At 31.9% G+C, this 14316-nt stretch overlaps 1 protein-coding gene and 1 long non-coding RNA gene across 2 annotated transcripts; one reads left to right on the top strand and one right to left on the bottom strand.

Annotated features, from left to right (window-relative positions):
* The first annotated feature begins 2529 nt into the window (after positions 1 to 2529).
* LOC111369427 (5'-nucleotidase SurE-like) lies at positions 2530 to 11124 on the top strand. Its single transcript, XM_022990938.1, has 10 exons — positions 2530 to 2810; positions 3834 to 3928; positions 5815 to 5879; positions 6210 to 6253; positions 6947 to 7024; positions 7853 to 8006; positions 8370 to 8546; positions 9541 to 9600; positions 10062 to 10176; positions 10817 to 11124. The coding sequence occupies exons 1-9, from the start codon at positions 2656 to 2658 to the stop codon at positions 10170 to 10172; spliced, it is 939 nt and encodes a 312-aa protein (XP_022846706.1). The 5' UTR covers positions 2530 to 2655; the 3' UTR covers positions 10173 to 10176; positions 10817 to 11124.
* Positions 11125 to 11672: 548 nt separating this feature from the next.
* LOC111369209 lies at positions 11673 to 12965 on the bottom strand. Its single transcript, XR_002698074.1, has 2 exons — positions 12625 to 12965; positions 11673 to 12086 (listed from the first exon to the last, which is right to left on the bottom strand). It is a non-coding gene; the product is annotated as an uncharacterized LOC111369209 (long non-coding RNA).
* Positions 12966 to 14316: the final 1351 nt, after the last annotated feature.

The following is a 14316-nucleotide window of genomic DNA, read 5'->3' as shown; positions in this document are numbered from 1 at the left end:
AAAATTAATAGGGGTCAAACGGGGGCTATATCAAGCCTTGCTTTGTAGGCATAGCATTAGGCTAATTCAAGAATTATGTAAATTTATTTATTTATTATTTTTGCATATTATAGATAAGTACAGAAAAAGTTTTGGAGGGTGTTTTATAGAGATTAAAAGTAGATTTTTTTAGTACATTGTAATAGAAGTTTTGGAAATGTATTGTTAAAAAGTTGTGAGACTCATAAAAGATGTTAATATTTATTGTTTGACTTTGATTTAGATTAAAATCAAATTTTAATTTGTACCAAACATGCTCTTAATCTAATCTTGACTTGTGATCTCTTCGCTAACAAAAAAAATGGTGAATATATCTAGTCCCATTTAGTAGAAATTAAAATTTTAATTTTAATTTGAGTCAAAACTAATAATTAATTTTAGCCCTCATTTGATTCTTATTCTTTGGTCACAAAAATGAAAAATATGATCGTTATCCATCACATTAAACATCATATTTGACTTTTTATCTCTTATGTGGGTCCTTAACGACTATATTTTTTCTTTTTCATTCTTACAAAAATGGGTACCAAACGGGGGCCTTAATAACATATATCATGGAATTCATAATTTCTCAATAATTAATCTACTTATACAATCATACTTGACAATATTTCTTGATAATATTTGATGTAGCAAAATCTTTTGACAGTTAATTTAAAAAATTGTTTTTAAATTTTTTTGAAATGGATGTATGTGATGATGATTTTCAACAAACATTGTCAATCATTATTGCACGTAGAGTATCATTTTAATTTTTTTATTTTTTAACTTAACTGTCTGTTGCACCTATTACTTCTTTGCTTTCTTGCATCTCGAAATTGATTCAAGATATACTACTTCTTATCTTATTCGAAATAGCTTACACAAGGATTCTTCCTAAAATTACATTAACTTTGAGAGCGATTAGAGTTCACTTAAAAATAGGAGTCCATATATTTCATTAATTTTTATCAAAATTTACTAAAATTTTAATTTTAATATCCACCAAATAGCATTTTTAGGGTCCGTTTGATTACAATAATGAAATTTGTGTGGAAAAAAACGAATTACAGAGAATTGAATTGTCTAGAATTTGTTTTAGTAGGAATTATCAATTAAATGTGTTTGATTGATATAATTTTTCACTAGAAAAATATTGAAATTTTGTATCTTTTGGTGTTCGTTTGACTTTATTTTTATGAAATTTGTCAATTAGAAGGATAGAATTTGTTACAATTATATATAGAATTTGTTTCGATCGCAAAAAAAGAAAATTAAATAAAAAAAGAAACTGGAATTCACTTTCTCACCAAAACTGAGGAAAACAATTTACTTGAAAACCAAGAAAAAGTATCACGTGACGGGATAAGGTGGAAACCAAATTCCAGGGGCGGACCCCACAAAATTTTGCCCTTGTATTTTTTTAATTTTTTATTTACTTTTATTTTTTTACAATCCATTTTGATGCACTCGTCGAGATGTCAAATGAAGCCAAAATATTACATTCTTAATACCATTTCGAAGTACTCATGGCCTAATTTTTCACTCATTAATAGCATGCGAAGTGGTCAACTATAGCAAAAGTTATGACATGTTAAAGTAGGGCGTTTGAAACTAGTATTTTGAGAATTTCAATAATATCCTAACTTTAAAAATTCGTTTGCGATCATGTGCTATCTGAATCCACAAATCGTCTATGCCATGTAAAAGTTTATTTCGAAAACTACGTTATTTTCATATCGAATGGTCCAAACGGATATCGAAAATAGTTAAATATGTATCAAACATACGCCTCAAAAAAAACGTCTAACTCATTTTTTGTTTTAAAAAATTCAATTAATTATTATTTTTGCACGATAAATTTTTCAATATAATTTATATCGTTTCATTTGGAAGTCTTACATGAACTATAACGTAAATTTTTTAGGATCGTTACTGATTAAATGCAATTTGAATTACTTTCGAAATATATTTACTTTAAATTTGAATTTAATTTACTTCCTGAACTAAACTTGAATTTTATTTCAATTCATTTAATTTCTATATTCAATATAATTTACTCAATATTAGCTCAGCATTTACCAATGAAATGATAAATAAAACTATATAAGCAACAAAATCTATTTAATAATATTAATAATAATGTAATTATACAATATTTTCAAAGTGCAAAAATACATATAAACTCATTTTCATTGATATTGAGTTGTTTATTAAAAAAATTATTTTTAAAACATTGACCCCATAATACTAAAGGTCTGAGTCTGCTCTTACCAAATTCCGTGAAAAATGTTGTGACTCAAATAAGACAAAATGGGTGAAAAGTGGAATTTGAATTCCAGTTTCCATAAAATTTGGTTGCATCAAAGAGGCCATTTTTCAAATGTTTTTGTGTTTCTTTTCATTCGTCTGAAATAACGTCAAACAAAGTCAACAATCTTCAAAGAATTAGTTGATTTTTATTAGACAAAATAATTATTTATTATTTTCAAAGCATATTCCCGACATTAGTTCTGTCACAGCAGATAATCTGCGTATACGAAACGCAGTCGTATCTCCTCTCTCACAGCCTCCAGTCGCCTTGCCTCTTAGCCACACTAAAAAACAATTCTGCATATCTGGAAAAAAAGAAGCAAAATGGAGAGTAATATTAATAGCACCACGTGCTCCGGCGATCGGCCGACGGTGATGGTGACCAACGACGACGGAATTGACGCCCCCGGCTTGCGTGCTCTCGTCCGCGTCCTCGTCTCTTCCAATCGCTTCAAAGTCCTCGTCTGTGCTCCCGACTCGTACGTATAATATAATCGCGTATTTATGTGTGCTTTTATTGGTGTGTATGAGTTTCTATATGCAATTACAGTTCATTATTATTATTATTATTATTATTATTAATTTTTTTACCGGGTGAGAGGAATTTGAATCTTAGCTACAATTTAGATCTTTTGTGTTTCATGAAAGTCATTTCTAGTTCTTTGGTTGGTATACGGTCCATTAAAGTATGTTTAGTTTGTTAAGTAATTGTAGCTGTTTTTAATATTTTGGTTTAAAGTATTGTCATTAATTTTGTGATTTCTTGCTCGTTTTTAGTGCATTTACGTAATCTATTCTCGTGCTCACTCTCGCTTTTCCCTTTCTATTTTTTTTTTATTTTTTTATTTTTATCATTATTAGTTTTCAGTTGCAAATCTTGTAATTTACGTAATCTATTCTCGTGCTCACTCCATTTTTTTATTTTTTGGGTGATCATTATTGGTTTTCAGTTGCAAATCAGCTGATAAAAATTAAAAACATTATTGGTTTTCAGTTGCAAATCAGCTGATAAAAAAAATAAAAATAAAAATCATATCACTCACTTTTTGCCTCGACGTGCTTGCTGAATGTGCAGCGCATGCATTGTTATATAATTTAGCTTGTCTAGTAGTAGTTTTAGCTCGAGTAATGTGAATCTGAGTTTACTTTTGAACCTTCATGTTCACAAGTGTGTTAGCTTGTTTTTCTCCAACCATTACTTTTATTATTATTATTATTTTTTAATTTTGTGAAGCATTATTTACATTTTTTTTTTCTGATTGTTTTAAAAGCGAAGACTTGATTTTTTTATTTTTTATTTTTTTGGAGAATTTCGAGCTTACAATTTTCCTTTTTTCCTTTTTTTGTCTAGCTTTCTTTCGTATCACTTTCGTCTGTGATCTTATCAGATGCTCTGTTCATGTCAATCTAGAGTAGTGACTATCTAAGACTTATCCAATTATGAAATATCTACAAAGTGATGCTTCATTGTTATTTCTTACATGTTGTTGTTTCTTTTTCAGTGAAAAATCTGCTTTTAGTCATAGTGTCACTTGGCGAAATTCTGTTTCTGCTAAGCCAGTGGAAATCGGTGGAGCAACTGCTTTTGCAGTTACCGGTCAGTTTCATTTTTCACTAATTTTCTATCATGTATACTTCCTGTGTTTGTTCAAACACTTAAAAAGAATGGTATTGTTTGACGAATGAAAGAAGGAAGAAAATTTTGAAGGAAATAAAAGAAATATAAACAGTACGGTTAATTATAATAATTAATGTTAGAAAAATTGCATTAGGTGTTTCTTCTTTTGCCTGAATGTTATTACATTTCGGGAATGCACGAAGATTGATTTTATATTTCAGAAAATAACAAATTTTTATCCTGTTTCAATCATTCCTCTGTGACATATAATTGCAGAAGTTGAAGATACGACTGTTTGTGCCAGAATGTGCTAAGATACATGGAGACCTTTAAGTAGTATATTTTTGGGCTTCCATTCCTTGTCCTACTAAGCTGCCATTCAGCATTTCATTCTTCAGTCTTTACTTGGGCAGCTTAATATTCACAATCACTTATGTGAAGAAATACATCTTGTGCTGCATTTACAGATATCTCTTGTCCAACTATATGAAGGGATGAAATAAACTTTTTGCCTGCTAACATGATGATTCCAAAACCTCAATTTAATTTTTTTAAAATCAAAACTCCCTTCTTTTTTTTCTTTTTTTCTTTTTTTTTGTGGTGCAACTCCTTGGCATTTAACATATTCTTTTCGATTTTCTGATGCTATAGATATAAATTACTAGATTCTTTCATGTTCGAAATACAAAGCTTTACATTATGTACTTGGTGTGGATTACCATTCACAAACACTTATCTGAAGGCTACTTCTTGTCCAACTATATGAAGAGTTGAGATTAACATTTTTTTCCTAGGAACATGATGGTTCAAAATCTCAAATAAAGTCTCTCTTTCCTCATTTTTTGAATTCTACTCAAATACATAGTCAGATGATAAATTTTGCATCTCCTTGGTTTTTTAACGTTCGTTTTGAATTCTATAATACTTGCATCTTTTCATGTAGAGAATAAAAAATGCACTTGGTGCAGCTTAATTTGAAAGCACTCATGTGAAGAATATACTGTGCTGTGTTTTTATGGATTAGTCTTGCTTAACTATTTGAAAAGATGAAATTAAATTGTTTTGCATGCAAACATGATGGTTTAAAATTTCAACTTAATTTTCTGTTTATCCTCATTTTTTGCATTATGATGTGAAGGGGAGGCTAAACTTATTCGTATTATTGTATAGATCGTGCATATGCCAAATATTGCATCTCCTTGTCATTCAACATGGTATTTTTTATTCTATTATGCTTTAGATACAAAATAACACAAATTTCATGTTTAAAATATGAACAATTATATTCTGTACTTGGTGCAGCTTAATAGTTTATAAGCATTTATGTCATATTTCTACTATCCAACTGATGCTGTGGAAATAGAAACAAAAAAGACACGATGAGGGAATGTGGAACATCTCCAAAAGTCTCTAAAATTTGATTCAACAAAAACTGAGCCAACTAAAAACCTTAGGAAAAGCTTTAAATCAAGATCCATCAAGCAATAAAATGACCTTCCTACCCTCAATTAAATAAAACTTTAAAACAATTAAATAATAAAACAAGCAACCGAAATTAAATAAAAGAAGCTAGCCACGCGCGTGTCTGCCCCTGCTCTTCTCAGGGTGCATAAAGTGATGCATTTGCATTACCAACCATATCAACCTTGGTTTCAATTCATTCACTCTGCAAATCCATGCTTATACATATTACAGTCGGAAAATAGTATGAACAGTTTCCAACACAGATAATTGATAATCTGATCCATTTTATTCATTTGATGAAAGACATAAATGTTCTGTAACAAGTTCTCGTCTTTTGAGCAGGGAGATACGCATAATTTTTTTCGTACAACTAATTTTTTTCATGACTTCTATTTTTTCAGGAACTCCTGCTGACTGTACATCTTTGGGAATTTCCAAAGCTCTTTTCCCTTTAGTACCTGATCTGGTAATTATTTTGCATCATCTGGAATAGTTTGATGGTTCTATTTGTTTCATTTCAGTATTCTGTTCTTTCTTTCCTTCAAATCTTGAGCAGTATGCCTCCATCTTGATTGCACACAAGATATATATTTTCATCCTTGTACAGTGCCTGAATGTTGATGCACTTTGAAGGGTAATGTTTGGGCAAATAATTGCTCCAAGTTTTTCCGCTTCTTTTTGAAGAACCGCTATATCTTGGCTAATGCCCTTTGTCCTATAATCTCTAGTGTTGTGCTTTATTTCGATAGAGAAAGAGTTACTTGCAAACTCTAATGCTCCAGTATCTGTTTTGTAGGTAATCAGTGGCATTAATATGGGCAGCAACTGTGGTTATCACATGTTAGTAGCGTTGTCTACCTTTGCCCTCTGTATCTTTGTAGATGAGATGACTTCTTATGTAGTGCTCGCTCCAAAATTGCTCTCTCACGTGAAGCATGGACACACACTACTCATGCACTCCTTTTTTGATAAGTTGCATGTCATGCCATGTCATATCCGTGTCTATGTCCGTGTCTCTTATGAGTGCTTTATAATTTAAATTGCGTGTGCTCGTCGTAAGTACTGCAGTGTGATTTTACATGATATTTACTTAAATATATCTGTATCCCTGGTACCTGGTTTGAACATATATGATACCACTAAAAGATGTGGCTACGTGTCACTTGTACAAGATATTTTACTACTATGAACAACTTTTATGGTTGCAATTGAACATTCTCAATATCTGGTATACCTTTAGTGTGATTTTACATGATATTTACTTAAATATATCTGTATCCCTGGTACCTGGTTTGAACATATATGATACCACTAAAAGATGTGGCTACGTGTCACTTGTACAAGATATTTTACTACTATGAACAACTTTTATGGTTGCAATTGAACATTCTCAATATCTGGTATACCTTCGTCGTCTGCTTAAGTTACCTTAAACCAGGAATTGGTTTATCAGCAGAGTAGTTATCAAATGTTGATCAGGGTCACTGTTCTGCGCTTGTGTATCTGTTGATTAAATATATTGTGGCAATGCAGTGTTTATTCAGGAACAGTTGCTGGTGCTCGGGAAGCATTTTTTAATGGTTTACCTTCTGTCTCTTTATCATATGACTGGTATGTATACACTGTTTGTCTTAGCGCATTGATGTTGGTAAATTTTTGTTTATGCCTACTCTAAAATGAAATGAATAATCATAACTCAATTGACTTAAATTTCAATAATAAATCAATTTAATTTGAACGTAGAGGAGGTAGGATGGGCAGTTGGTCAGATCTAGTATGGATCATACATAAAATACTACCGATTATAGTCCGCTCATTTCATTTAAGGCGCGAAATTGGAATCCTTTTCATTTTAAAATCTTAAAAGTTTCATTTGGGTAGAAAAATATCTGGTGTAAATAAACAAGGGTGTCTTGCAATACTGTATTCTAATTATACTGAAGGTTCAAATGTTGCATTTATATAAAAAGTTGTGAATATAATGAATGGTGAACTGTTTTATCAAATTGCCTACCATGGAGGGGCTATAGGTCACACTTTTTATACTTGACTTCAGCATTCTTATGTCGATCTATGATAAAAAGGGAATAGTGAGGTTCTTATTACAAAGGCATCATCAGCCACATAGTGTCTTATGATATAAAAAAACAAAAAAAGAATAAAAAAACTAAAGCACATGATTTGAATCTGATAATTTGCTAGCCTAGAAGTGACTACATCAGCATTCAGAGTGTGAATTGCATCATGTCTGATGTGATAGGTGGGTGGGCCAAATCGGTGAACAAGATTATAGAAAGGATTTTTATGGCATATATTTTGAAGATGGATTAAATGTAGTCTACCGATTGTTCTACAATCAATTATTATTGGACCCATTTACTTGCAATGATGGGGTTGTTGAAGAAGTTGAATGTTATGACTTGAATTTCTGAATTGCAGGGCAGGAGGTAGGAGTAATGTTGATGATTTTGCACTGGCTGCAGAGGCTTGCATACCCATTATTATTGCCATTTTGTCTGAAATTAAGAGAAAAACTTATCCTCAAAACTGTTTTCTGAATATAGATGTGCCAACAGATGTCCGCAATCACAAGGTAATTTGCTGGTTTGTTTTGGCAGCACTTTTTCTTTTAACTCAAACGATTAAGATAAGGTGTTGCAATGTGTCTGCATTTTGGTGGTGCAACTGAAATAGAAAAAATTTGCATTTTTCTTGTCCGTTTGCCTGTTCTGCATGTCTGTTAAACCTTTGGATTTTTCACTATCATGAAAATTTGTGCTTTTCTGATTCATTGACACAGTTATTTTCATTGCAACAAGATCACTCCTTCCCAATTTCTTCTCACTTTTTCGTTAATATAAAATTTTTCATGTAGCTTGCTTGATTAACATGTTTTTTTTACATTGCATGAATGTAGAGAAAACGATGTTTAATGTTGTTTTCGTTACTCCAACAGGGTTATCGACTGACGACGCAGGGCAAGAGTATCGTAAAAATGGCATGGAGGCAAGTTGGATCAGATGTCCAAGGAGCAAAAATGTTATCAACTATGACTATGGAATCAAATTCATCTTCACATAATGAATCAGATGCTCTGAGCACACCAAATAACCAGCTTCTATTCAGCAGAGAAGTGTGATTTCTTTCTCTTCTACCTCCTTGCACATTTGCTGGAACATCCATTTTTTTAGTTACAACTGAATTCTACATGGAACTGAGTGGTTTTTCTAAATTGTTGTTAATTATTGAATTGTTTTAAATAATCTGTCTTGATTTCTTTGACTACTAGCCTTAATTTTCTCTTGTTTCACCATTCTATTAATTGATGCTCATTTCGTATGCATGCATTTTAATATTTCATGGCCTGGTAAGGTAAGAATATAGATAGTATGGAATGTTAATATATCTGTTGGTTTATGAGTCTTGGACTAATATTAACCTATTTCTAATGTGAGTTCAGGTTGACCAAGCTAAAAAAAAAAAAAAAATTAAAATTAAAATATCTCTTTTAGACTAATTGATCTTTGTATTCTTATACATTTAAGTACTTTGGATAAATGAGTTGGCTGAATGTTGTGGGATTTGTTTCTATTTTTCTCAACTGTAGCTTGTAGGTATTATTTAGCCCCTGTTTGGCGTGGCTAAAATTTTTTATGAAAATTTAAGTCAAAGTCAACAATTAAATTTAATTATACATTTCATGTTACCTACAACTTTTATCCAAATTAGGATTTTTGGCTATACCAAACTGAACTTAGTAATCACTAATGAAGTAGGAGATACTTATGATTAAGTTTTTCCTTATTTTATTTGCTCAGTGATCTATACTGTGCTCTGTTATAGTTTTAAGATCATAAATTCGGGCTAGATAATTTTCTTTTGGACAAGTAAAAATTAAGACTTTATAGTTTCGAACATTTCATGTTTCTTTTATTTAGTTCAAAGATTTTGTTTATCATTTACTTGCGTGTCAATTTTTTCCTGTTTGCCTGCTACTTAGTACCACTATCTTTTTTAGCACAAGGAAGATTAAAGTTATATCATCATGAATCTACTCGTGGTTCACCATTTACTATTTACCTCCTAGAGATTTTTAATATGAAGCAAACTGCTGTGTCATATTTTAGGTCATAGCATTACAAGTGGAAGATGGCGATACAGACTACTGTTCACTTCAAGAAGGATATGTAAGTTAGGGCCTGTTTGATTTGCCCAATTTTCCACCTCTTTAGCTTGTTTGATTGCAAAATTTTCTTGGCAATTCCATTTCCATCTCTCCCTCCACACGTGCAATTTCCTTGGTTTGGTGGAAAACCAATTCCCACCATGGGAATTGGTTTTCCAGCCACCTTTTTTTTGGCAATTGGAACGAATTATATTCCTTTAATTGACAATTTTCATGGAAAACAAAGCCAAACGATCCAAATTTTTCAATATTTTTCAGGTGAAAAATTATACCAATCATACATATTTAATTGACGATCCGCATGAAAATGAGTTTTAAGCAATTCAATTCCCCGAAATTCGTTTTCTTTTCACTCAAATTCTATTCTTACAATCAAAGGAACCCTTACACATGTTTTACATTATGTGATTGCTTTTGAAAGGGAGCTCCAAATTAACTTATCTTTCACCTTTCCTATTGCAGATAACTGTCACTCCTCTAGGCGCCTTGTCGAATGCAGAGGTTGATAGCCAAGCATACTTCAAAGAATGGCTGCCGGGCGTGGTTGAACGCCTCTCTTCTGCTGCCTTGTAAAGATGTAAGTTCTTCCTTTAAATAATTTTTTAAGGAAAAGTCTGAATCAACTCTGTAATCATATTTGATCATGATTTTAATTTAAACTGCTGTATCCTATCAAATTTATTTTTCAATATCTTTATTTTTGTTCTGATAACAACCTTCTGTTAATTTTTATATTTTTAAATATATTGTTATTGGATTTCATATTTTTGTCATCTAACAAATTTGAATGTGTCGATGATAGAACATTTTGGGTTAAAAATCCAAATTTTCTTTATACCTTTTATCCTTCATTTGGCAGAATTTATAAATCATTTATAAATTGTCAAACTTCATTTTTAACCACATATTTTAATGGATCCATAAGTACTATCCATTACTTGTTTATATCTATTTATAAATGAAAATGTTCATAAAATCTCCCATCATTTCTAGATACTTTGAACTGCCCAATTATCTATGCTTTGGGGATTGTCCAACCTTAATTTCGTATTTAAGTATTAACAATGACGATTTTTATACAAAAGAACCGGACAAGAGAAAGCTGTTGCCTCTAAAACTATTTCCATTCTGCAATTCCAGGATACCACGGAATGTTTGGACGTATAATTGTGTTCAAATTTTTTTCTGTTGTTGGCTTACAATGTTCTCTGATGTAGGATCTGGAGATTGAGACTGGTCCGGATGGCATTTTTATCCCAATGCGGCGAAGGTCACGATGAAGAATTTGCCATACTTCCGTGAGGTATCATTATTCCCAAATAATATTTGTGTTGTCATGCTGAGGTATTATTTGTTCTACAAACTGTGCTCTTCTAATCGTTCATGAACTCATTGTTTCCATTTGGGCAGCAGAGCCCATTTGATGTTCGGGGTAAAACATTTCTCTAAATAAATTTGTATTGATAGATGATACTATCAAATATCCTCGTGATTTATGCTATTTATCATTAAACTTTGCATCAAAGTTGTTCGAATGGTCTCATGATATTCTAAACCCAATTCTCAGATCACTTCAATGGGGTTCGGAATTTCCTAAGATCATCTTCAAGAAATTTTATTTTTAAAAGACATATTCTACAATTAACGTCTGTAAATTCAGAATAAAAATTTTTAAGTACTTCAATAGGTTTTTTATAATTAACATTAATTTTATCACCCCAAAAGATATTTATGGTTTTCTCTAATATTTTATTTTCACTTGCTTCTTTCCAAATTATCATATTATTTTTTTCAATCGAAAATTGAAATATTTTGATGCCTTTAAATAAATATATTAATAGAAAGAGTCTATTGAATCATAATTTTAAGGATTAACTTTTTAAAATTAAAAACATTTTCTGCTTAAAGAATCTCTTGAAGATGCTCTAACCATGTGAATGCTACACGGACAGACATCAAAATCAATTAGGTTATCACATCCATTCAGTAGCTTTCATGACTCAGCCTCAGTTAAATTCTGAAAGGTGTGAAGAACCCATATAACTGCTACCTCAACCTCTGGAAACCGACAACTCAACAAGAAGCCACAAAACATTAAAAACATAATTACTTCACATCCAGGAAAGTAGTATAGTAAATTCATAGGTCTGACCTGAAAATTCATGCAAACACATTGCTTTTTTTATATGCTGTTGACTATTCATATTTCTGTGGTGATAACATCAATAATTTATTACATTCTATAAACTCACTCGCAAGAAATTGCAATCGAAAATGTGTAAACAAAACTTAACTTTGGGAGATGTTCCTATCTTATATACACGGCTGTAAATCTCCCAATTACTGTCGAGTTTCTTTGTACATGAGAACATCATTTTGGCGGTGGCAATGCCAGTGGATGTGATTCCACCAGTATGGACCAAAGAACATGCACGTCTTCATAGGGGCAGGACTTGACATCCTCGTACAGTATATATATCCCTCTACCTGAAAAATCAATAGTGGAAATTTAGTAAGCAGGCTAGATAAATGCCCTCTAGTAAACCCTGGAAATGCACAATATGAAGAGGATGAAAATGTGGTTTAGGTGTGTGTATTTCATATGATATTAGAGCCTATTCGATATGACTTTTGCTTTTGCTTCCTAAAGAGCTTTTGAAGGAAGTTGCCTTGAAAACTAATTTTTAAAAGTACTTCCTATTTCAAAAGTATTTTTAGAGAAATCAATATTAGACTAACTTCCTCTAAAAACTCTTCTAACTAAAAGCAGCACTTTCAAAACTCATGCCATACGGGTTTAAAAGATACTTTTGAGCCTCAAAAACTCCTTTTGACTTTTCAAAAGTCATGCCAAATCAATCCTATCAAAAGCACAAGGAAGTCTGGGCTTCTGTTTGAAAGAATGGGGGAGAAGAATAAAGGTAACTGATGCCTATTTGAAGTTGGTAGCATTGATCTAGCAAGAATAGTCATGAAATCGAAACGAAAATCGGAAGCAAGGGATTGTTAAAAGACGATAGCTTACTCTTCTTTTGAGCAGAATGCAGACGAATCCACAGTTTCTTCAATGGAGAGAAAAGGGATTGCAGCCATCCCATTTCGATAAGTGGGTGTGGCTCATAGTAGGTGAAAGAATGGAATGAAATAAGAAACAGAAGAGGTGGGGTAGTTTGCTTAAACAAGGGTGAAGTTTAAGTCACTATTCCTAAAAAAACATTTTACATTCCTTTACATACCAATCATGCTCATCACATTTCCTCTAGTTAAAATGTCTTTTTCACACCTTTTTGCCTTGTAGTAGAAGAAGCCAAACTACCAATCAGCTCTTATTTCTTTCTCAGAAAAAGCAAAAGTTTTTCTTCTTCATACGTGGCCCTTCGCCCTCGAGCCAAGTGTCGTTTCTACTATGGTTTGGGTTGGGAATACTTTTCCCTTAGGATTCTTTAAACTTTTGGGACCGTCACTTTATATTTTAGGAAAAATTCATCTTTCAAGTATGTCGAGAAAGTATTCTTTTCTAATCATCCACTTGTACCAGTAGTGTTCCTGGCTGTTGTTTATCAATCCATCCCAAAGAGTGACAAAGTAGAGCTTGGAAAGCGTCTAAGGAAACCCTTTTGACTCGAGGCGAAGTTGTTGAGAAGATAAAAATCGCTAAGGAGCTACGTGTGTTATTGTGATTTTTCGAAAAGCTCTACTACAATCACTGATACTAAGCACCAGTTTAGGTGATAATTATATGACATTAAATGATAAATTCATTTAAATGTAAAATCACATGACTCGTTTAATTAAATCTATAAAGTGTAGTGACTTAAACTGATATTGAATAGCATTATTTATTTATCAATTCACTCTTGACGAACGGGTAGACCCGAATGTCTACTTATTAGAAGCTTCAAAATTAATTTTCAAAAGTTGATTGAAATTTTAATTACCAAATACAAGGTAGCTTTGATTGGAAGAGTGACTATAATAACATTCTACATTATCCTTTACGTGTCTTGTTCAATACACATTGCCATTTTTGTCAAAGAGGTATCAAAAGGCCTATATTATAGGCTTCAATTGAGAGCCATTGAGGACTCTAAAAACGTAAAAAGAAACAAACTTCTAAGTAACAGTCTTGTCAAATTATTTGTAAGTTTGGTTCTGATTTTTCACTTCAAAAAATTGATTTTTTGATCGTTACTTTTCAAAATTAGCCATTATTTTTTATTTCTTCTCTCACAGATAGAATCGACTTTTCTCTCTAACGATCAAAAAATCAATTCTTATAATCACTACCGAACAAACCTTATACAAATCTCACTAACAGTTGGGCCTATCTTATAGGCTTCAATTGAGAGCCAATGATGGTCTAGTCCGGTTTGCCTCAGGTATGTGTGGCAAGGTTACTTTGACAGAACAATGCAAACCAAGACTTAGCCCCCGCTTAGTTTTGCTAAAAATCAAATTTTAATAGATTTTGATAAAAATTGATAAAATATATCATAAAATTGATAAAAGTGTTGGGTTCTAATTTAAAATTTTATCAACTTTTTTAACTAAATCAAACATGATTAATCCTATTTGGTTCAACCAATAATTAGAAAAGGAATTTCATTTTTAAGGGTATTAGGACCTTGTTGGCAATTTTCATCTCTCCCATTGCAGCTCCCAAGTCCCAAACTAGCCAGCACTACCACCGACAATCTTCACCTACTCGCAGCCACCC

The sequence above is a fragment of the Olea europaea genome, chromosome 20 (assembly GCF_002742605.1).
Source record: "Olea europaea var. sylvestris chromosome 20, O_europaea_v1, whole genome shotgun sequence".
Taxonomy (NCBI): Eukaryota; Viridiplantae; Streptophyta; class Magnoliopsida; order Lamiales; family Oleaceae; genus Olea; species Olea europaea.
Note: the sequence above shows the minus strand (reverse complement) of the source record. Positions and strands in the feature narration are given on the sequence as shown.